Raw genomic sequence first — 26208 nt, forward strand, 5'->3', positions numbered from 1 at the left:
AATCCACTTAGTTTGATGAAAGTTTCAACATGTACATAGTAGTTATGAAATTTTAAAATGCCGATTAGTAGCTATTTTTAACTTAAAGAAATTATGAATTTAAAAATTAGAAATTACTAAATTATGAGCTTTAAAAATTGTTACTTTCATCAAACTAAGCAGATTACTATGAGATGAGTGCTGATAATTAAGCTAAGCTATACCCACGATCTAGTCGTTCCATCACAGCACATAAGGATTCCTTAATATATCATCAGTTGGTTTGTAAAAATTTAAATGCCAGCTATACTATCTCCAGTGGGTAAAATCTCACTGGATATATATGATTTTGCCACTTAGTTAAAACTGGTAAAAGATAAATTGCAAGTTTGAGTAAAATTTGGACATTCAAATAAGAATGTGTAATAATTAAAATGGTGTCACAGTATTCACACAAAGGAAAGTCATCAGCAAAAAGGAATGTGTGTGAAACAACTATGTCCTAATGCAGAACTGAGCAAGAAAAATTTCCTTGGATGTTATCATGTTGTTAATTCTGTATAGAATAGCGTACTAATCTTAAGTTAAAATTTTGTGCATTGCTAGAACAATTTGAGTCACTGAAAAAATGGGTGCTTGCCCTCGAGAATAATGTAACTGGGAGCTCATCAGCGACTCAAGACACTAATAACTTACAAAGTGATGCACTCCCGATTTGGGCTCCAGAAGAGAATAAACAAGTGCAAACTACTCTGGTTCAAAAGGACTTAGTTTTATTAGGAAACTTTATTGTCAGGGAAAGGAAACAGGAAGTATTTTTGTAATAAGGACAGATGGACTAGAACCAGGGTATGTCTGCCGGGAGCAACTATTAATAATGTGACCAACAGACTGTCAGATTTTAATGGAGGTAAGGAGAATATTATTATTCATGTGGGGACTAATGACATTAAGAATACACAATCTGATGATTTGTTAGACAAATATAGGACCATGCTGAAGAATGCAATGAGTTAGGTCACAATGTCTATGTGTTTGCAATTCTGAACAGGCATGATAGGAGGGATTATATGCTGAAAGCCTTGTGCATTAGCTCAAGGCTTAAAGGACTCTGCAAGGCTCTTGGGGAGGGGGGAAGTTCTATCAGTTGGTCCACACTTGAAGGTAGAAAGAATTTGTTTTGTAGAGACGGGATACATTTAAACAAAGATGATGCAAGAGTTTTTGCCAGTATTATTGGGTATACTGAAGGTTCAGGTAAACTGCTAGTTTGGGGGGGGGGCAAGGTAGTATAAATATGCGTTTATCTGATAATATTGGTCAAATTAACACTTGTACATACTTCAAGAGTGCTTGTTATTTACTGCAAAAGAACATATTAGCAAGATGTTCTGAGGGCAGAAACGTTTCAGATGAGCTGTCAGGGAAATGAGAGCTTAAATAACTTTAAGGAGTGTGTCAGGGTAGTTAACTATACAAGAACACTAAGTCTTCATTGTTTATACAGTAATGCCAGAAGTGTCATCAATAAAATGAGTGAATTCGAACTGCTGGTTAGGACAAGTAACTCTGACATTTTAGGGCTTACAGAAACCTGGTGCCAACTGGGAGATAGGGGATGATGAGTTTCTGTATGGTATCTATAATGTATTTAGGAAAGATTTAGTATTAGTAAAGGCCACATGGTGCAAGGACGCCTATGACTTTAGCATTAGCAGAGGCACACGATGCAAGAAAGCAAGCTTATACAGCATCAGTCAAAAAAAAAAAAAAAAAAACCCCTTCCCATTTCATTGAACCATTCATTCCAAATGTTTGTCTAGTTCTGCCTTGAATTTATTTAAGCTATCAACTTCAACAATAGATGGAAGCTTGTTCGAGCAATCAACTACCCGCTAGCTAAGGGCAAACTTCCGCACATCTATTCTACAACTGTCTTTCCTCAGTTTGAATCTATGCCCCCTCAGGTTTGTAATCTGAGCAAGAGGAAGAATCCCATCAGCATTGAGCCTGATCATACCATTCACGGCCTTATACACCTCAATCAGATTGCCTTGCAGGTGCCTAGTCTGCAGAAGCTGCAAATTGCAGAACTTAAGCCTTTCTTGGTAAGAGCACTCCTTTGTTCCCTTCACCAGTCTTGTTGCCCTTCTGTGCACTCGTTCTAGCAACTCTTCATCCTTCCTAAAATGACACTTCCAGACCTGTACACGGTACTCAAGGTATGGCCTGACCATTGCCTTATACAAGGGAAATTGCCCAAGGGGCTCACATAATGCTTGATGAAATTTCATTGGAAGGATGCGTAGCAGCATTGTGTAACAACAATCCAGTGAGTATGGGCTTGGCACACCCAGAGTCCTGAGCTGAATATCATCATTCTTCTCTTTCTTGGTGATTTCTTTCTACTTCTGTCACTCTCTCTCTCTCTCTCTCAGGGTAATTCAGGAATTTTTTTTTGCTGGTGGAGCATAAGCCTCAGGCTTCCTTGCACCATATGGCTAGTAATAATAATAATAATAATAATAATAGAAGCTAGCAAGGAAATACGAGTTGAACAAAGAAAGTGTACCATACTACAAGTATGAACCCTAGGCAGTACTTGAGACCCAAACCCACTGGGACCGCACCATAATAACAGATAAGACCATCCCGCACAACAGACCAGACATAACCCTTGTGGACAAGATAGAAAAGGCTACCTACCTGATTGCCAAAGTGGTGCCCAACACTTGCAATGTCCAGAAAACTCATGAGGAAAACATTAGGAAGTACAGAACCTGAAACATGAGGTCAAGGAGATGTGGCATATGCAAGAAGTAACAACCATCTCGATCATCATGTCAACCACCGGTATGGTGCCAAAGACTACATAGCAGTCTAGCAGCAATAGGTCTCCCAGAGAACACCTACAAGGAACTCCAGAAAGTCGCAATCCCGAACACCTGTAGGATAGTCAGAGATTTCCTCGACCAACAGTAATACCAGACATTACAACCACCCTGAGTACTTGGTAGCAGTACCCGTCACAGAGTGGAATCCCCCAATCAGGGAGAAATAATATAAAAGCAACAAAATAATAATAATAAGCTCTATGCGGAAAACAAGAAGCAAGTCCAGATCACCGAAGAATTCAGCAATGACATCAGGATGGAATTTGGTGTAAAGAAATGCAAGACCCACGCACTGCACCAGGGAAAATTAGTCGGCTGAAACTACCAGCTGCTGACTGGTAAAGTGATCGAAGCTATGACAGAAGGAGAGACCTACAAATACCTAGGGATGATACAGGCTCAGCAGTTAGAGCACAAGGAAATCAAGAAGTGCCTGACTGAAAAATATCATCAGAGACTCAGAAGCCTGCTGAAAGCAAAACTGAATGGAGGGAACACAGTTAAAGCCATAAACACCTATGCAGCTCCAGTACTAACATACACCTTCGGGGTCATAGATTGGACTAACACCGAGCTAGAGGATATCATGCTAAAGACAAAGACAATGATGACAAAGAGCCGCCAACACCATCTGAAGTCAGCAATAGAGAGACTAATAATAGCTTGGAAGACTAATAATAGCTTGGTTTTGCAGAGCTGTAAACAGGCGCCCCCGTAATAGAGAGTTTGGATCTTATCAAGCTTCTATACAGATGTAACAATGTGTACCTGTCTGCTCCCCAATTTGTTGCAGATATGACTCTCAGAATATTTAATTTCTTTAAACAGTTTATTCTAAGATGCTTTATGTGATCTAAAAAGGCAGTTTCTTATCTATGGTTAATCCGAGAAAATCTGTGCTCATTGTCATTGGGATTACTTCTTCTAGCTTTAATTCTGGGTCTGGGTGTAAATTTCTTTTCCGGCAAAAGTGTATTCCTACTGTCTTTTGCTTAGAGATTTTATAGCCATTGTTTTGAGTCCATGCAGTTATTTTATAATTGTTGTTCGTAATTGACGCTCAACTGTTCACATGTTTTGTGATTGACAAGCAATGCTGAAATCATCAACATAAAGCACTGCATCTATGGTATTCAGTACTTGTTTAGCTATTGAGTTGATTTTTATGGCGAACAGAGTAGCACTGAGTACCAATCCCTGTGGTACTCCCTCTTGCTGCACAAAGACTTCTGATAGTGTTGTTAATATCTTAACTTGAAAAGTTTGTTGTTGCAAAAAATTTCGGATATACATTGGTAGATGTCCTCTCATTCCAAAGTTCTGTCTCTAAGTATTCCATATCGCCATGCTGTGTCATACGCCTTGTCAATATCAAAAAATATCATTACTGAGTGTTGTTTTCTTAAGAAGGCATTTCTTATGTTGTTTTCTGCTTTTATCGTTAGGTCTAGAGTGCACCTGCTCTTTCTGAAACCACATTGAGCTGTATTTAGTAAGTTATGGGTTTCTAAAAACCACATTAGTTGGGCATTTACCATTTTCTCAAGTATTTTTCCAAGGCAGCTAGTTAAGGCTATTGGGCGATAGTGATTTGGATTTGTGGGATCTTTATCTTGTTTTGAAAAGGCTAAGACTATTGTGTGGTGCCATTGATTCAGAAAGGAATTTTCCAGGTATATTCTGTTATATAAGAGGAGCAACAATATCAATGATTTCTCATCTAATTTTCGTACTATCATGTATACTGTTTCATCTGGACCTGCTGCACTTTGCTTTGTCTGTGAGATGGTTTTGTAAAGTTCTCTGAGGGCGAAAGGTCGGTTATAGCATTCTTTGCTTTTACTAGAGAAATTCAAATTATATGTTTCTGCATGGGCTTTATGTTTTTGGAAAGCTGCCTCATAGGAGTTAATATCTGATATTTTTTCAAAGGTTCTATCTAGAGCATTTGCTATATCTTTAGATTTAGCTATATCTTGTCCATTCCATTTTATAAAAGGAGTAGAAATTCTTTGATATTTGTTGTTCATTTTATTTATTTTGTCCCAAACTTTCCTACTGTCTGTTTTCCTAGTAATCGCAGATGCAAAACGGATCCAAGATTTTTTCTTACTAATCTTAGTAATGGGTCTGACATTCGCCCTTGCCTTTTTGAAAAGGATCAAGTTGGTTGTGGTAGGGTGTCTTCGGAAAACATTCCATGATTTGATTTTCTCGCATTTTGCTAGGGAACATGCATCGTTCCACCATGGCTTTGGATGTATGGGAAATTTTGATGAAGTTTTTGGTACTGTTAATTTTGCAACCTGGAGGAGTTTGTCAGTCACATATTTCACTGCAAAGTCAATTGATACCTGTTGGATTTGTTGCTGTTCTAATATTGCCAGCTGCTTGTATCTTGCCTAGTTTGCCTTATCTAATCTCCATTTTGGAGCTCTTTCTGGTTGACAAGGGGTAGGTTCATTTAAAGTAATCTTTATTGGAAAATGATCACTACTCAGGGGATCATTATCAACTTCCCACACCAGTAGAGGGTATATTAATGGAGAGCATATAGAAAGGTCTATAGCTGTGCTAGTTCCTATGGTTAGACCTATACATGTGGGTATCCCGTCATTCAAAAATATTAGGTTGAGTTTATCAAGTAGTTTCTTTAGAATTTGACCTCTTTTATCTGTGTTTTCATTTCCCCATAGAGGATGATGGCCATTCATATCTCCCATGATAAATACAGGAGGTGGTAGTTGGACTACCAGGTCTAGATCTGTATCTTGGTTTGGTGGCAGGTACATGGAGGCAATTGTAATATAATAGTTTACTGCAATTCATACTGCCATGACCTCTAGATTAGTCTGCAAGGGAACCTGTTGGGTAGGTATACTGGAGTTTACTAAGATTGCTACTCCTCCATGTGCTGTACTGTTGGTAATTCTGTATATATTGTAATGTTTTAGTGTTATTTTATTCTGAGATTTAAGATATGTTTCTTTCAAACATAGATTAATCGGATTGTACTGCGATAGGAGATCATGGATATCTTCAAAATTGCTGCGGAATCCTATACAGTTCCAATGTAAAAATGTATTCATTATTTGGTTTTGTTAGTATTTTCAGCTTATTTTCTTGAGGTTATTGGCTTAGGGTTCTCTGTTTTTGTCTTCCTTTTTTAGGGAAGTATGACTTTCCGGTATCCATCTCTTCTTCCTCTGCAAAAATTTCTAGTATTGTTTCTTCTGTCTGATTCTTTTCTTCTACTTCCATGTTATCCATTTTATTCCCATTTACTTCAGTGGTTCTACCTTGTTTTGTGGATTTGTTGGTTTCTCTAGTTGGTGGTATCGTAATGGGCATGTTTATTGCCTGTTCTGCTTTTTGTTTTGGTTTTGGGTCAGTGAGCTGTGAACGTGCCCAATCTGAAATGGACTTTTTTGGTGAGATCGTTACTTCTGTCTGTGTTTCTACTGTTTAATAAGTTTGTGTTACTTGTGCATAAGATGGTCTATTTATCCGTTGTGGTTGTATTGTTCTTTTAGCTTCTTGATATGTTACATTGTTTTCCACTTTATATTTCTGTGTTCTCTTTTCTTTCTTCCACTCTTCACATTCTTTCGAGTAGGCATTATGTTCTCCTCTGCAGTTGGGACATCTTGAATTTTGTGCTGTACAGTCTTGTTATGTATGTTCTTGTGACCCGCATTTTGCACAGATAGCGAAACTTCTGCATACTGCTTGAGAGTGTGCATACTTCTGACACTTAAAACTACACCACAGTAAAACAACAGCTAGACCAAGAGCACCGCATGATCCTCCTGGTGACCTCTAGGGCCTGCAGAACAGTTTCTACTCCTGCACCGCAGGTTCTATCTGGCAAGTCACCTCTTCATCTTGAGGTGACATACCATTATCAAATATATCATAAGAGACTAAACTTCTCATGCAGTAGCAACAACATAATATTGGACCTGAACAACGCTATCCAAGAAGAGAAGAAAAGAATTACATGTGAACTGATCTCCATCTGGCAGAATTCCTGGGCTGCCAACCAGTGCTGTAGTCGTAAAATTAGCAGAAGGTATACTATGTGAATGTTACATATGCAGAGAGTATACTGTGCTCTACTAACTGGACATGGAAGCCTCGACATGAAATTTCATGCATTGGGCCTGGCACCAGAAGAGGCACCCCTGCTCATACAAACAAAGGAAAACTCTGCAGCATTCAATGAACTCGCAAAATGTATTCAAGCAGCAATGACGTCTGATGAATCGCCTAAACTAGGACATGACCAGCCTGTGGGCTCCACCCTTATCCTAGTAGAATTCCCAACAAGAGGAACCCACTGACAATGACTACTAAATTCAGAAGACACTCCAGACCATGACAGCTAACCCCATAATGGGATGAGATTACATAATCTGACTCAGCCATATTGAGTGGGAAACAGCCCTCAGCCTAGTAGGCTCCCTACAAGAGAACAACTCATTAACTCTTAGGGGATAGGATATCAATCCTTCCAGGGATCCGCCTCTAGGTGAACTTGCTGACCCCTTATTGGGGCGGGATCGACTGACAGTAACAGATTACAGACTACAATCTGTAATCTGTTACTATTCATGATCATCACTTAGTTTTCTAGCGAATGCCTTCTCCCACACCCAACTTACTCCTCTTATCCCTCCCACCCAAACTTCTCCTACTATCACCAGCTTCTTTCACTTACCACTTCGAGCTCCCAGCTATCTTGGGACCTGAGTCATTGATAGTAGAACCTGGCATGCCTCCACGCAGCTAAGGATGAGGGTGCTAGATCTGGTGCACCCTGGCTGCTATACACCTGTTGGGTCCAGCCAATGGCAGAACAAGTTCTCTTGTTCTGTTGTTGGCTGGAAGTAATAGCATGGGCTATGTCCGGTACAGAGTACTCGGCGGCAAATGGGAGGAACCCCGGAGCATGCAACAATGATACTAAACATCTGAATCTGTACCAAATCTGAATCCCACTCCCACTGACTGAAATATCTCTGAAACGTTTTCTTTGTTCATAAAATTGCTTTATTTCTACCTGCTATTCTTACTCAGAGAAATAAGTATTTGTAAGACGTTGTGTCTAACAAGAGTAGATATCATCTTTTAAGGACACAGAAGGTTATATTATTTTACACATTGGCACTAATGACATTAAGAGTAGATCTGAGAATTCACTTAATAAGTATAAGACAATGTTGAGAGTTAAATCTGAAAGTGCCTGCGATTCTGATCAGAAGTACAATGTATACAGAAAGGACAGACAGCAGGTGGGGAAGGATTATGATCTTAGTTAAGAAGCACATAAAATCTAAGGCAGTTGAATTGACATGGACGGACAGTGCAATGTTGAGTCACGTTGGTGTGAAATATGCACTGAAAAAGCAAAAATGAGAGTAGGAGCATGTTATAAGTCTAATGACTTGGATTAGTACACTGAACAGCTGTACAGAGAAATAGAGTGGGCCAATAAATCAGAATGTCTTATAATGGGGAATTTTAACTTTTCAGATATTGACTGGAAATTATGGGTATTGGGCACTCTGACACTAGTAAGTCTGCGATTTATTGGATGACTGTTTTCTACAGCAGTATGTTAGAGTGGCAACAAGAGAGAGTAATATCCTTGGTCTGATTGATTAGCAGCAGTGACAATTCGTGCATTAAGAATCTGAAGATAAAAGAACCAATAGGTGGCAGTGATCACAGTGTACTTATGTGGAAAGGATTTACTTAAGGATTTAACTACTATCAAGGGTAAAGGGATTTTGCTTTTGTAAAGATGATTTCAGGTCTTAGTTTTTAAATTCTATAAAGTGGGACAAACAGATGGTGTTTACCATCAAGGAAATAAGCATAGAAGCTACTACACTTTCCATATCAACTAAGAAATATTGTTCAAGATGGATGTCAGATGAACTAATGAAACTTGTGGCAGAGAAAAAAAATGCTTGGGATGGGTATAAATTATCAGGTGCTACAGAAACCTATGGTAGATATAAACTAGTCTGTAATGAAGTCACAAAGAAGGCTAGGCAAGCCAAGGCAGATTATGAAAAGGTCAAAGAATGCTAAGAAAAGAGCTTACTTATATTAACAGTAGAAGGAAGGACCAATGGAACATAAGGACATTGGTCCACTTGGTGTTGATGGTGTAACTGTTGATGATTCTGCTTAGGTTGCTGACAGTCTGAATAGGTATTTTGGATACATTCACATATGAGGAATTCTTTAGGGAGGAGGATGCCAGAATCTTATAAAATTCTTACAGGGAGTCACATGATTTTGGGATAACTGAGAGAAGAGTGAAAGAGAAACTGTTGAAGTTTGACATAAAAAAAAAGGTCCCTTGTGTGGATGGGATCTCTCCAATTATATTAAAGGATGCAGCAAAGGATGTAAGCAAACCATTAGCCATAATTATAAGAGCATCTCTAGATTCAGGGGATGTCCCTGTGGATGGATAGGACATATGCAAATGTATTTCTGATTAACAAATGGGGATCAAAGGGTGACATGAGTAATTACAGACCAGTTAGCTTAACTTCTGTTAAAGGTAAAATAATGGAGTAACTAGTTAAATAAGTAATACAGGCCTATTTAAACTGGAGTGCTGTTATACTTCAGTCACAGCATGGATTTGTTAAGGGGAGATCTTGTCTCACCAATCCGTTTGGAAACTATGATGCAATGACAGAGGAACTGGATGCAATAAATATTTCTGGTATCATATACTTGGATTTCAGGAAAGCTTTTGATATTGTTACACATAAATGACTGCTGCTATTTATGGGCAACAGTATCAAATTGGAGCAGTGGCATAAGACAGGAGTGGTTATCATGGACTAATGTTATTAGTGGAATCCCACAGCATTCAGTGCTGGGCCATTTGTTATCTTCTATGTTTATTAATGATATTGATGAGAATATATCAGGCTTAATGTCCAAATTTGTAGATGATACAAAGGGTGGCAGGATGGTTAATGACAGTAATGAAGGTACGCTGCTCCAACAAGATCTAGAAAAATTAGGCATATGGTTAGAGAAATGGCAATTGAAGTTTAACATTGACAAATGCAAGGTATTGCTTATGGGTAGTAGTAATGCTAAAGAAATGTATCAACTTTGTGGTACTACACTCGGGGCAGTGGAAAATGTAAAGCACCTGGGGATTATTTCTCAGTCTGATATGATATTCTTTGAGCAGTGCAGACAGGCCTCCAGGACAGCTCATGGCATTTTATCAATGATTTACAGGAATTTTGCTAGCACGGATAAGGAGGCGATTACTCCATTGTATGAGGCAATGGTCAGGTCGCATCTGAAGTACTGCACACAAGTCTGGAGGCCTCATTTTAAGAAGGATGTAGAGCTGCTGGAACAAGTACAGAGAAGGCAACAAGATTTGTGAGGGGAACAAAGGGTGAATCTTACCAAGGAAGGCTTAAGTTCTGCAAATTGCAGCATCTGGAGACTTGGCCCCTGTAACAATCTGATTCAGGTGTTTAAGGCTTGAGCAAACTCAATGCTGATGGGACTCTTACCTTTCCTCAGACTATGCACATGAGCATATATTCAAAATGAGGAAGGATGGTTGCAGAAAAATTTTGTCCGTAAAAAATTTCAAATTTGGAAATGATTCTCTTTGCCAATTGACAAAATTTGTATTTATAAGAACATAAGAACATTAGCATTTATAAGAACATAATTTTTCAATGGGACTTGTGCACCATGTAGGCATATGTAACAATAAAGTACTTCCTGACTGAAAAAAAAGAACAGAATCTTCTCTTCTTGTTTTAGACTTTCCATACCATGACAGTATAAATGCCCATAAATAAATAAGAATTATCCTTTTTTTTTAAGTCTGCTATGGCAATCAACTTTCACAATAGTAGTGGAAGATTTAAAAACTGTTGGTTTAACAAATTTGCACATAGCATTCTTCAATATGACTTGCAGTAATAACCCCAATACATGAATGTTAGGGACACTAGATTGAACATAGCCCTTCAATCTAGGGACACTAGATTGAAGAGCTATGTTAAAATTTTTGAATGATGCATAACATTTAAAAGAAATAAGCCCTCTTCAGAAATGAGGTTATTCAAGCAAAAAGTACAACTTGTCTTCCCATAAAAGTGAGGATAAATAACATGCTTAAAATTATCAGCTTGCTAAGCTTGTTTAGGATTGCTTTTACCAGAAGCCTGCAATTCAGAAATAATTCTTTTTCTTGAGAAGCTCATTAATTTGTATTCTTTCAAAACTTTTGGGAGAAGAAAAATTAATGAACAGTCACTAGCAACTTTGGTAACTTTGAAAATTGGTCATGTGGTTTTGTTCATCATGTCTAACCTCTCCTCTAAACTGACTTGTCAGAGGTTGCCATTGTTCAATCAGCCTACTTAAACATTTACACTAATCTTAAATATTTCTTTAGCAGCATCAAAAACTGTAAATTCTTGATATACCACTTCTTCAGTGACTGTAAAGACAGCAAAATCGGTAAATTATGGTGTTATGATTTTTATTAAGTTGTTAATTTTGATTACATGTTATTACTATTAATTTGATTGCATATTTCTTAAAGTTAAGGTTTTGTCTTAAATTAGTTAACAAATAGCTATTGGCAAATATTAGGTAAAGAATTAAGTTTCAACGGTTTTAAATAATTTTATATCAGTTATTAATTTGGTTAATAAGATTAATAATAAATCAATTAACATTAAGAAATGGATAATATAAATATATACACTTCCGTAATGCTGTCTTTACGATACCACTGGCCTCATACCAAGATAGTGGATTACAATTCATTATATTTAAATGTTCTGTACTATACAGTCGGTCCTCATATAACACGTGTTTACATTACACGAATTCGATCATACACGATTTATAAATAGGGGAAGGATATCTTATATAACATGAACCGAATTCGCTTATGCACGATTCGCCTTTGTGTTTACAAGAAATGGCAGTCGAACGCAGAATCACCCCAACGGAACGCAACACGATAGGAATGAAGAGAAGATTCTGAAAATGTATTTATGTTTTTTATATCAGTGAAGGGAAACACATTTCACCATAATAACGTAAAAACCAACACAATTCCAGCTATCGATATAATCGCAAATGCAATTAGATGGAGTTTACTACCAGTTTATAACAGATTCCACTAGCAGAAATGGAACTGGAAATTGTTTTATGGTAGTAACCCCCAGAAATGTGCTTTAGTAAAATGTGAGGTGTTAATAGTGTATCTCGGCCTTTACGGTGTTGTTTATTCAGTTGCTACAGGCACGCAGCTTTGTTTATGTGTATCAAGCATACCTCCTCGTTTTGTAATTGTGCTTTATTCCCTAAAAATTAGTAAAATACTTAAAAGGTGTGAAAAGGAAGCGTCCTGGCGAAGACACTGCAGATTCAGAGAGGAAAAAAAAAAAGGCAATATCGATAAACAGAGGCGGACTGGATCAAAAATTCTTACCCGGGAAAATTTATAGTGGCCTCATATGTTTATGGTTTATGGGTTTATGGCCAAAATCACACAGGCCTATGGCCCACCGGGATTTCCCGGGTAAGGCTTATGGCCAGTCCACCTCTGTCGATAGAGAAAAAATATGAAATTGTGAAACGCTTTGAGCAAAATGGAAGACCATGTGATATTGCACGTGCTACAGACCGAAATGAGGCAATGCCGAGAATTAGAAAGAATGCAGAGAAAATAAAAACAACTTTCATAGCAGAACAACTCAAAGTGTAATTAAAATCCATTAGATTAAGACACAAAGAATTGGAAGAGATGGAACGGCTGTCATCTGTTTGGATAGAAAATCTAACAATCTAAGCAAATAAAATCAAAATCTAAGCAAAAAACAAGTTTGCTTACAATAGAAGCAAAAGCATTAGTAATATTTTATTACGTAATAGTCGTAATAAAATACTTAAGCATTTTATTACGTACGTATTATAATTTTTACTTACGTATTATGAAATACGTAAGTATTTTATTACGACTATTTTATTTAATATAATAAATTTTTATTATTTAAATAAATAATAAAAAATAAATATTTTTTATTATTTATTATATTATAATATAAATAAAAAATATTATTTTTATTACGTATTTTAATCGTTATAAAATACTTACGTATTTTATAACGATTAAAATTACCCGATTATTTATTGTATTTGGTAATGTTTTGGTTCCAAATGTGTGTTCAATCTTGGGTGGTCGGCACCTAACTCCACTTTTCCCATAGGGCCTGTTGTTTATATTGCACGATTTTGCATTGCACGAGGGTTTCTAGGAACACAACTATCGTGCTATACGAGGACAGACTGTACTTTTAAACTAAGAAAGTTTAGAATTAAAACTCTGCTTAAGGTCTCCTGGGATCAATCTTAGATTAGTTTGTCATTGAGGGTATTTAGAAAGAGAGTAGATGTGGATGCAATATTATAGACATCTGTTTGGCAGTCAACCTTTGTGAGCATCTTAATGGTGTAGGGGTTCAAAAGTATGTTAGAAGGGGAGAGGGGATTCTTTTTTTGAATATATTTATTGTGGTTCTTATTTTAATTTTTTATCTGCCCTAATACTCTGCTTTTCAAAATATGTATCTGGTTATGGTCTATCTGCATACCTTTGTTTCAGTTAATACTGAAACAGAGCCAATAATGAACCCGTTATATATCCTTCCCAAAATGAGGCCTCCAGACCTGTATGCAGTATTCAAGATGTGGTCTGTCCATTGTCTTATACAATAGAATAATTACCTCCTTATCACTGTTAGCAAAAATTCCTGCATATTACTGACAAAAACCCATGAGAAGTCCTGGCAGCCTGTTTGCACTGATCACAGAACTTCATATTTGATGGCATAATTACCCCAGCTCTTTTTCATTTGCCACTACCCTGAGTGTAGTACCACACAGTTGGTGTGTGTGGTACTACACTCAGCATTACTCTGCACTTACTGTTACCCCTATGTAGTACTTTGCATTTGTCAATGTTAAACTTCAATTGCCATTTCTCAGCCCATCTGCCGAATTTTTCTAGATCCTGTTGCAGTAGCATACAGTCATTAACCACCCTACCCCAGTACAACAATGGGCTCAGTACTAAACCCAACTATTAACATTAGTTGGGTTCACTTGGGTTGGGTTCGGTTGAAAGACCCAACTAATAAAATTGGTCCTCCGCAAAGAGCAGTATTCAGTAATAACCACTCTCTGTCATCTACCACTTTATCCAGCAGTAACTTACCTTTTAATGTATGTGGTGTGGTGTTCCAATTTGTATAGCAGTATTTTGTATGCAACAGTATTAAGAGCTTTCCAGAAATCCAACTATATAATATCAAAATAATTTTTTGCATCCAGTTCCTTTGTGACTGCATCATAATAGCCAATCAATTTGGTCAGACAAGATTTTCCATTCACAAATTCATGTTGTGTCTGAAGTATAACTGCACTCCTGTCAAGATGGTCCTGCATTACTTCTACAACCAGTGACTCCATTGTTTTTCCTGGAACAGAAGTTAAGCTAACAGATCTGTAATTACTTGTTGATACAAGTAATTATCCTCAATTCCCTTTGGGAATTGAGGATACATTTACACACCCCCTGTTCACAGAAGGTTTCCTGAAACAAAAGATGCTCTCATAATTATGGCTTTTGCTTAACAAAGTAAGCAAACCATTTTCAGTTTTGTTAGCTGTCTCCTTCAATATAACTGCATAGATCCCATCCACCCCAAGTGTCTTTTTTTATGTCTGACTTCAACGGATTCCCTTCCAGTTTCCTCTCAGTTGTTACAAAATCATTTAGCTCCCTGTTAGAGTTTGACACACTTCTGGATTCCATTTCCCTAAAGGATGTGAATGTAGATGCAAAATATTGATTGTCAGCAACCCGAGCAGTATCATCAACAGTTAAATCATTGACATCAAGTGGGCCAATGTGATTCACGCCCTTCCTTCTAATGTTTATATAAGAAAAAAGTATTTGCTGCTTTTCTTTGCATCCTTAGCCAAAGATTTCTCAAAATCTGTCTTAGCTTGCCTCCTTTGTGACTTTATTACAGACTAATTTATATCTACTACAGGCTTCTATATCGCCTGACAATTTATATGCATCCCATGCATTTTTCTTCTCTGCCACAAGTCTCATTAGTTCATCTAACAACCATTTAGGTCTAAGCCTTGAACAGTATTTCTTTAGTTGGTACAAACAGCATAGCAGCTTCTATGATTATTTCCTTGAATGCATTTAGAATTTGCTGATGGTAACATCATCAGTTAGTTCCACTTTATAAAATTTAAAAACTGTCTGAGAACACTGAAGTCACCTTTATGAAAGCAAAATCCCTTCACTTCACCCTTGATGGTAGTTAAATTCTTAAATAAATTCACCATCAATACAATGTGATTGCTGCCATCTATCAGTTCTTTTATCTGCAGATTCTTAATGCATGAATTATCACTGCTGCTAAGCAGATCATGAGTATTACTCTCTCTTGTTGCCTGCTGCAAGGCTGCTAACATGCTGCTGTAGAAAATAGCCATTCAATAAATTCACAAAAGTCTTGCCAGTGTACAAGTAACCAACCCACAAGCTCCCGTCAATATTTGGAAAGTTAAAATCACCCATTAAATGACATTCTGGTTTACTGGCACACTTTATTTCTCTGTACGACTGTTCACTGAACTCTTTATTAGGCCTATAACACACTCCCACTCTAATTTTTGCTTTCCCAGTGCTTATTTCACACACACCACACTGACTCAACATTGCACTGGTTACCCATGTCAACTGGATGCACTGGCTTAGATTTTATGTGCTTCTTAAGAGCATAACCCTTCCCCCTCCTTATCTGTTTGTCCTTTCTGTACACATTGTACTCCCCATATTGAAATTCTGCATCCCTTATTTCTTAATGACACCACATCTCTGATATCCCCACAATGTCTGCATTTGTTGACTTGACCAGTACTTAAAATTCCTAAAATTTATTTACTATGCTCCTAGGATTGGTGGCATGTGTTCTTACACTTAGTTACCCTATCACAGCCCATATATTTACTTGTTCCATGATGACTCACAGCAGGCCTTGAAATGCTTGGCAGCTTTCTTTTGTCTTATGCACTTTCCAATAAAAGCAGTGCAAGGATCACTTTCACCTGTCTGTGGCTATTGTTAATTTATTAGTCTGTGTATTTCCCCCCCCCCCTCAAAAATAGCAGTTTTCCAATTCACCTAACACTGCCTTGATAAAATCAGCATATATTCTTGTATCTTTCTTATTTAAGTGTATCCTATCCCTGTAGAAGAAGTCTCTCCTGTTAACAAGCACAGTCCATACTGAGAAAAAGTGTCTGCCAAGAGCATGCACAATCTCTCCAGGGCTGAACTGATTGACATGGCTCTCATCATATACTCTCTCCTATTGTGTCTGGGCAGAATTGTAGACACTTTCAAATTTAATGCTAACTTGCAACTTTTTTTCAACATTGCCCTGTATTTGTTAAGTAATTCTGCAGCTCTTGTACTCTTAATATCATTTGTGCAAATGTGTACATCACCCTTTGTGTCCTTAAAAGATGATATCTGCTCTACAGCATCAACTTTTGTCCTTGATACGTACCTTGATCCTATTCCACCTATCCTTTTTGCAGAATATATTTCTGGTTTCCCTGACAGTAAACCTAAAAGAAAAAGCTAGTGATTTGGAGGATTGTAGTGTTTCACAATGCAAATACAAGCAAAGAAGGTTTGTCATATCTACTGCAGAAAGAAGTTGCAGTGTCTAAAGAACTCATCAATGGAACTTCAGTGAAGCAACCGCATAAAAGTTTTGAAGTCGGCTTATCACAGTATACAATGTATAGACATGTAGAGTGAAGCTCTCTAAATTATTGGCAGACACTGACACATAGAAAAAAATAACACTGAATACTGTATATGACACATAGAAAGAAATAATGCATACTGTATATGACACACACAAAAAAACAATGCATACTGTATATGACACACACAAAAAAACAATGCATACTGTATGAGACACATAGAAAGAAATAATAATGCATACTGTATATTGTTTTTCTCTTGAGGTAGATACTGGAATACTACTATGCACAATAAATTGAAATGAAGAAATTCAGATCAGTCTTTGTTCATTTACATCTGACTATAATATGACCACCCATAATTGAGAAATTCCAAGGTCAGACAAGGCTTAAATCCCAAGGCTGCTGCATTTCAGCTATTTGCCTGTATTCATAAAAGGGGAGAAGAAGACAAAGTAAAATCTCTTCTTTACCCTAGCAGAGTATATTGCATCCAACTAAACTTAGAAGTTAAAGGATTAAGCATCATCATCATCACCAGAAGTATGCTGAAATTCAAAAAGAGTGCAAAGGAAGGGGGGGGGAGATATACAATTTATTTTTTACTCACTTTTAGTTTATTAAATAATAGTTTTAACTTCTTAATTAAGAGGTTGTTAGAATGATTGAAAGGTCTATGAATATATTTTAAAGTAAGGTTATTTTCTCCAGTAAGAATTATTTCATAAAATACATACTGTTTCTGCCCTCCATTTGATGTGTAACTAGCATCAAAGACAGCACTATATGTTGATCCAAGTTGGAATGCATGGGCTACCTAGTAGAAATCTTGCATATAAAAAACATATTACATGCACAAAATATAAATATGACGATTGTAAAAATGTTACAGAAAATTTAATTTAATTCAGTCTTTAAAATAAGCAAATCCTTTAGGAAATAATGGGTATCACATATTTAAAAAGAATACTTGGAATGCAGTTTAATAATACTGCTTCTCTTTGCAATACTTCACGCTTCCACTGAAAAAAGGCATTCATTCTGTATTACAACTTTTGTTGCCAATTAAGTTGTGTAATCTAGTGCTATCAAGTTAATACTTATTGTATTAGAACATTCAAAATTTGTAACTTTTCTTGTTAAATGTGTCAAATATCCCCCATGGTTGTATCTTGATTCCAGCCTGCTAACCACTCCTTCTCATAAAGGTTTTGCATATTTCTATTACTGGAATACAAATATGCTTTATATCCATTAAGAACCATAGGTACAGGAAAACTTGGGAACCCCACAGTGTAATTCAAAGAATTTTTGGGAGGAATGTACCTCTCCCACCCTCACTGATAAAAGTTCATATTGTCTTACTGTCAAAGGATGTATGGGAGGCACATAAGGATTATGTTCCAAATGTTCACTCTGTAGTTCCTAATGTTAAAAAAAAAAATCTTTCAAGAATATTTTCCATAAAGCTAATTTTATATTTGTAAACTATTTCATCTAATAGTTATAATTACTTGTCATTTAATTATTTATTTTCTAATTCTCACAAGAAAATCACATGTAATAATAATAATAATCGTGCAATGAAATTACATATAATAATAATAATAATCATATAATAATTTTTTTTTATGGTGACCAGCTGCACAACAATGCTAATGCATGTAAAGTGGTACTCATTTCATGCATTAAGGTAAAACATTAGAGGAACCTGTGCTTGGGGTAGTTATACAGTCTAATATAAAGTTCTCTTAGCAGTGCAGATAGGAGGCTGCTAGGACAGCTTATACAGAGTTCTGTCAATTATATACAAGAATTTTACTAGTAGGGCCAAGGAGGGTGATTATCCCATTGTATAAGGCAATTATTAGGTCACATCTTGTGTACACAAGCCTGGCAGACTCATTTTAGTAATAATAACTAGTAGCAGCAAATGATGCAAGAAAGCAAGTTTATATAGCATCAGCAAAAAAAAAAAAAAACCCACACACTTCACTCATCCATACTCTCCACGAATCTGTCTAGTTCTTACCTGAATTTATTCAAACCATCCACTTCCACAATAACAGATGGAAGCCTGTTCCAACAATCAACCACCTGATGGCTGAAGATCTTCCACACATCTATCCTGCAACCATCCTTCCCCAACTTAAATTTATGTCCCTTCATCTGTGTGGTTTCAGGAAGAGGAAGAATGCCATTCACATTCAGCTTACTCAAATCCATTCCGGGCCTTAAGCACCTCAATCAGATCACCCCCACAGATGACTAATCTCCAGACATTGCAATTTAAAGATATGGAATTATTGAAGCATTATCAATAGTAGAGGCATATGATGCAAGAAAACAAAATTATGCAGCATCAGCCAAAAAAAAAAAAAAAACCCTTCCACTTCACCCCTTCATTCGTTCAAAATACCTGTCCAGCTGAGCCTTAAATTTATTTAGGCTATCAACTTCCACAACAAGGGATGGAAGTCTGTTCCACCAACCAACTACCCGCTGGCTAAAGGCAAATTTCTGCACATCTATCTTTCCTCAATTTGAATTTATGCCCTCTCAGGTGATTATTCTGAGCAAGAGGCAGTATCCCATCAGAATTGAGCATGCTCAAACCATTCAAGGCTTTGTACACCTCTATCAGATCACCTCGCCGGTGCCTAGTCTCCAGACACTGTAATTTGCCAAATATAAGCCTTTCTTCGTAAGAGCAACCCTTCGTTCCGTTCACTAACCTTGTTGCCCTTCTCTGTACTCATTCTAGCAGCTCTACATCCTTCTTGAAATGAGGCCTCCAGACCTGTATACAGTACTCAAGTTGCGGGCTGACCATTGCCTTATACAAGGGAATAATCACCTCCCTATCCCTGCTACAAAAATTCCTGTATATCATTGATAAGACACCATGAGCTACTCTTGCAGCCCATCTGCACTGCTCAGAGAACTTCATATCTGCCTGCACAAATACCCCCAGGTCCTTTTCATTCTCTACCACTGTCAGTGTAGTACCACTAAGTTGATACGTTGCTCTGGGGTTGCTGTTTCCCATATGTAGTACTTTACATTTGTCAATGTTAAACTTCATTTGCCACCTCTCAGCTCATCTGCTCAACCTTTCCAGATCCTGTTGCAGCAGCATAGTGTCAGTAGTGTCCTTAACAACCCTGCCAACCTTTGTATCGTCTGCAAACTTGGACATTAAGCTTGATATACCATCATCAATATTATTTATAAATACAGAAAATAACAATGGACCTAACAATGAACCATGAGGGACTCCACTAATAACATTAGTCCACGATGAGCAGTGTCCATTAATTACCACTCTCTGTCTTCTGCCACTCAACCATCCCTTTATCCACAGCAACAATTTGCCACCAATGCCATGCTGCTCCAATTTTTGCAGCAGTCTTCCATGTGCAACAGTATCAAAAGCCTTTCTAAGATCCAAATATATACTATCAAAGTTATTCCCTGCATCCAATTCTTTTGTGACTACATCATAGTATCCAATCAAATTGGTCAGACAAGACCTTCCCTTAACAAACCATGCTGTGTCTGAGCTATAACTGAATTCTTGTCAAGATGATCCTGCAGTGTTCTTTAACCAGTGCTTCCATTAATTTTCCTGGAACAGAAGTTAAACTCACAGGTCTATAATTACTTGTGTCAGCCTTTGATCCTCCTTTGTGAATTGGGATTACATTTGCACATCTCCAGTCTGTGGGTACCTCCTCTGAGTCCAAGGAAGCTCTCATAATTATGGCTAACGGATTGCTTACTTCCTTTGCTGCCTCCTTTAATATAACTGGATAGATCCCATCAACCCCAGGTGCCTTTTTTGCATTTATCTTCAACAATTTCTCCTCCACTTTACTCTCAATTATTACAAGATCATCTAGCTCACTGCCAGTGTTAACTACATCTATGGCATTCCCCTTCCTGAATAACTCTTCATGTGTGAATGTAGATGCAAAATATTGATTCAGTTTGTTAGCTACCTGAGCAGGATCATGAACAGCTGAACCATCAATCATGAACAGTTGAAACGAGCAAGAAGCAGAGCAAGAAAATTAATTACTCACGAGCACAAAAGAGTACTCTTACCAAAAAGGGCTTTATAGTTTATAAATTGAAAATTAAGCACTAGCGAGGAGTCCTGATTGAAGTGTTTAAGTCTTTAAATGGATTGAGTAAACTATATGCACATGGTCCTTACTCTTTATTGGACAAAGCACACTTAAATGACATAAATTTATCTTGAAAAAGGATGGTTGCATGACAGATTTGCAAACATTTTCTTTCAGCCAGAGCAAGTAAATGTAAGGAAGAATTAGAAAAATTACTAAAGGATATGGGGCACATGATGTTTTTTTTTTTTTTTTTTTTTTTGGCTGATGATATGTAACGATGTAAGGAAGAAAGCTATGTAAGCTTTGATTCTTGTTGTTGTTGTTATTTGGTTTTTAGGAGCATTAGCAACTAAGGCCACATTGCTCCAGGAATATGCAGTGGTCATTCCCTGACCTTTCCGCATCCTCCGTATTTGGTGGTGACAGGCTCGAACATTGATCTAATCAAGAAGCATGTGCTACGCACTGCTGCTCCTTTCCACCTGGCTACGGAGGCGCCATAAGCTTTGATTCCTTACATCATTTGCCTACTACTAATACCAATTTTCACCAAGCCACACACCAAGTCATTATTACTTGTATGGAGCTTTTAGAGCAAAACCTGGAAGAATCTGTTTTCATAATGACCACGAAGTTAAATATGCAGTGCTAAGATTTTTCTCTGATGGCACTAGGGAATTATTTAAAGAAGTGTATTAAGGAGGATGATTGTGTTGAGAAATAATATTGAGTTATGTAATGCAAAAACACAGTTTTACAGCAAAACTACTGTTTCCATTCAACTCAGCTCTACCACAACTGTGTAATTCCCAATGAATGATAGTTATTCCTCCTTTTGATGCAGAAACCTCAAACCTCTATCTGCAATGATGAATATTCTCTCCAGAAATCACTGATTCCATTCTGTGTGGCATTGGGGACATGCTCTCACTTCTTGACAGCATGTCCCCTTATTTTTCCATTTACAGTACAGCAATACCTCGCGTTTGTTTGTTTGTTATTTGGTTTTTAGGAGCATTAGCAACTAAGGCCATATTGCTTTGGGATATATCGGTGGTCATTACCTGACCTTTCCGCATCCTCCGTATTTAGTGGTGACAGGCTCGAACCCCGGTCTAATCAAGAAGTGTGTGCTACGCACTGCTGCTCCTTTCCACCAGGCTACAGAGGCGCCTTAATACCTCGCGTAGCACGGCTTCAAACAGCATGGGTTTCACTATAACACTGTTTTCAATTAAGTTTAAGTCTGTGAAAAGGCCTTTGGTATCAGATTCCATAATAGTCATAAAATTTATTGTTTTATGACTATAATGTTCCATCGCCCCGAAAGCTCCTGTTTGTTTATATTTTTGTATCTTAACTTATAATAAATTTATTAGTTTTCAGAGGAAGCAATAAACTTTATGACTAAATTTAAGTCAAAAATTTACACTAGTAGCCTAGACACATACTCTACATAATTATATGCTGTATTGTCATAGCCTAGGTATGCGTACATAAATGTTGGGGTGCCAACTCGATCGTCTCACATGCACATGTGCCAATAGCTCTCCTCAGGCAGTCAGCGGCAATGTGCAACAGTGTTCAGTGTTCCATCCTGACGAGACAAGGTGATAGCTTTTCAAACTTTATTTCGTAACTTATTTTTTACCCCTTTAAATATGAACTAATGAGTCAAAAAAGTAAAAGTAATGAAAGCGGTGGAGCTACTAAACATAAATGGCTTACATTTGAAAAAAAACTTGATATCAAGTGCCATGAAGGTGGTGCATCGTATGCTAAAATTGTGCAAGAAAATGGAATGAATGAAGCATCAGTGTGAACGATTATTTGAAAGAAGGATCAGGTTAAAGAGCAGGGAATTTCTAAATCTTACATGACGAAAGTGATAACTAAGCAAAGAAGTTCACTATTGATTAATATGGAACGTCTTTTATTAATATGGAGAGAAAATTGTAATAAAAAGAAAATTCCTTTGAGTCAAAACATCATTCAAGTGAAAGCCATGAGCCTTTATAACACACTCAAGGAAAAAGAAGAAAATGAAGAGGAGGAGACCAAAGAAATATTTACAGCCAGTTGTGGTTGGTTTTTACAATTTAAAAACTGTGTTGGGCTTCACAATGTTCATATCTCAGGTGAAAGTGCAAACAAAATCACTGCTGCAAGATTTCCCAGTGAATTGAAAGACATCATTGAAGAAGGTGGCTACAAAGACAAACAAATTTTCAACATCGACGAAACTGGACTGTTCTGAAAAAATATAACCTCATGAACTTTTCTAGCTGAAAATGAAAAGGCCCAACCTGGATATAAAGCATCAAAAGATTGTTTAACACTTTTATTGGGTGGAAACTCATCTGGGGATTTTATATTGAAGCCTCTACTCATGTTCAGAGCAGAAAATCCAAGAGCTCTAAAGGGTTGTGTAAAAAGCACATTGTCCATAATTTGGTGATCCAATAAGAAAGCATGGATTACAAGAGAATTGTTTACAGAATGGTTCACAAATTATTTTTGTCTGATGGTTGAATGTTACTGTTATTTGGTTTTTAGGAGCATTAGCAACTAAGGCCATAGTGCTCCGGGGCATATGCGGTGGTCATTTCCTGACCTTTCCGCATCCTCCGTATTTGGTGGTCACGGGCTCGAACCCCGGTCTGATCAAGAAGCGTGTGCTACGCACTGCTGCTCCTGCCCACCTGGCTACGGAGGTGCCACTGAATGTTACTGAAAAGATGAAGGGATGGAGTTCAAAATTTTGATGCTTTTAGACAATGCACCAGGCCATCCACCTGAAATTTCTGATCTCAATTAAAATATAAAAATGTGCTTTCTTCACCTAACACAATGTCTATCTTACAGCCCATGAATCAAGGCATAATTGCCACATTCAAGGCATATTATCTGGAGCAAACTTTTTCCCAAGCGATTAAAGTTTCAACAGGAGTGGGATCATCATCTTTACAAACATTTTGGAAAAATTTTAACATCAGGAATGCGATTGAAAATATATCTGCATCTTGGCTAGAAATCATTACCAACAACGTGCGTTCTGTTTGGCAGCATGTTTTGCCCCATTTGGCTGGTTTTCACTGGTTTTGAACTGCAAGTTCGGACAATTGCCAAAGATGTGAAGATCAGAAAAGACTTCGGGTCGAAACTTTCGACACTGCCAATGTGATGATTCCATTGACTCATATGCAAATGACTTAGATGATGAAACTCTCATTGAAATTGATGAGCAAACTGCATATGATAAAGAGGAAAACAATTCTGAAGTGGATAACACTGAAGTTGCTATATAATTCGATGCTACAATGACTTGTTGTTATTTGGTTTGTAGGAGCATTAGCAACTAAGGCCATATTGCTCCGGGGATATGCGGTGGTCATTCCCAGACCTTTCTGCATCCTCCGTATTTGGTGGTCACAGGCTCGAACCCTGGTCTAATCAAGAAGCGTGTGCTACGCACTACTGCTCCTGCCCACCTGGCTACGGAGGCGCCTACACACAATGACTAGTATGCTTAGAAAATGCAGAGACAACTTCACCAGACTTCATTACTGAAATACCTAAATAAAGAATAAAGCTTTTCTCTCATCTCTCATTATGTTACCTTTTCATTAATAAAATTTTTCCAATATTTTTTATTTCAAATTCATTTAATTGGTATCTAGCACAAATTGTTTATAGATTGATTATAATTTGTTTAGAGACCATTTCTTTGGTACACATTCAATTAAAACCCATTATAATTATACCTCAATCAGCACGGTTTCACATAACATGGAACAGTTTCGGTACCAATTATTAGTGCTATGCAGGTTATTGCTGTATTTCCCCTGTCAATTTTGTTTTTTTCATATTTTTGACACAGATACATTTGACTTTAGAAGGCTTAAATGGGTTGCAGCAACAAAAATGACTGGCATGGCATCTAGCAACCAAACTTCCCTGTAATTCCACAAACAACTTGCAACTCATACTGGCTAATAATACCCTTGTGGTTTCCAGCACCCTTAACACTTCCACTGACGTTCTTACCTTTGTGCATTGCATCAGACTTGTTTTGCTAGTGTTGCAGAGTGTCCAAATTCCTCTAAAATAAACATATTTTACTGGAAAGTGACTCCAGTCTAAGTAAAAGTAATTCAATCTTCAAATCTGCCTTAAAATATACTCAAACTTTTAATTTCTTATTGTTACCTCAATTCCATTCTTTTTAATCAGTTCTGACCCACATTTTAGACAGGATATCGTGTCTAATGTTTGAAAAATAAAAAGAATGTAATTAAAAATTTATATCAAGTTGTAAATGTAATGATAATAAAACAAAATTAAAAATAATTTTCAAATTTTTATTATCTTGCTATCTATATACAGCAAAAATAAATTGCTTGAGAATTAAATGTAATTCAAAAATGATCTGATATTACATTTTGATATGGCCAATGTGACCATCCACCCTCATCCATACCTTTCAATGAGTTTAATATGTACTGGGTGGTTATAAAATAAGTTCCCTCTTCAGGAGACCCTAGTGTCAAAATGGTTAGAGACAGTGATGTGAAAATTGGTAGGTATGTCATTTAGGGTATGGGGAAGCACTTTGTAGAAGAAAAAAAAATTAGCTCAAATTTCTGGTACCACGGGAAACGTGGCACTTCACATATGTAAGAGCTGTCATTTCCTTCAAGACATGCTGCTTATGCAAATGACATCCTGTTAGATAAAAGCAGAAAGGCCAATGTCACTGTCAATAACCATTATGGCTCTTACAAAAAAGGGAACATGCTCTTTTAGTAAAATTGTTCTACCAGAATAATAGTAACACTAATGCAGCACTGGCCGACCGGGCTAGCTGGGTGGGTAAAGTGCCTACCTAGCAACCCAAAGGTCATGGGTTCGAATCCCGCCTCAGCCTTGGATCAAAGTACTGCAAAAACCTTGGGAGGTGCATTATGGCCACAGAAGCCGATGCACCAACAACTACTACCAAAAAAAAAAAAAAAAATGCAGCACTATGTGAATATCGGAAACTTAAAGGTTTGCGTAAAGGACCTTTGATATCAGTGGGGCTTCGAAAACTAATAAAGAAATTTGAAGCGACCGGGGAGTTAGGTGTAATTCCAGGCAGGAGACAACCACGTATCAGTACAGAGGCAGTGGATGAAGTGGCGGTTGCAATGGTCAGAATGCGAAACACTACCAGTGCCAGAGGTGTGTCAAGAGACTTGAACCTTCCTTGGTCTACTGTACATAAAGTGCTTTGAATAATTTTATGCTGGTTCTGTACAAGATTCACGTAGTGC

General features: G+C 37.3%; 1 protein-coding gene across 1 annotated transcript in view; it reads right to left on the reverse strand.

The window, feature by feature from the left end:
• Positions 1-26208, reverse strand: part of ProRS-m (prolyl-tRNA synthetase 2-like protein, mitochondrial) — a 293464-nt gene that overhangs the window by 94270 nt on the left and 172986 nt on the right. The window contains exons 10-11 of the mRNA XM_090370015.1: positions 25103-25158; positions 17498-17577 (exon numbers count right to left, since the gene is read on the reverse strand). Of these exons, the coding sequence (XP_090226141.1) occupies positions 17498-17577; positions 25103-25158 (136 nt within the window). The remainder of the gene's footprint in view (positions 1-17497; positions 17578-25102; positions 25159-26208) is intronic.

Source organism: Mastigoproctus giganteus, chromosome 3, assembly GCF_048544385.1.
Source record: "Mastigoproctus giganteus isolate SK-2022 chromosome 3, ASM4854438v1, whole genome shotgun sequence".
In the NCBI taxonomy this organism is placed as follows: domain Eukaryota; kingdom Metazoa; phylum Arthropoda; class Arachnida; order Uropygi; family Thelyphonidae; genus Mastigoproctus; species Mastigoproctus giganteus.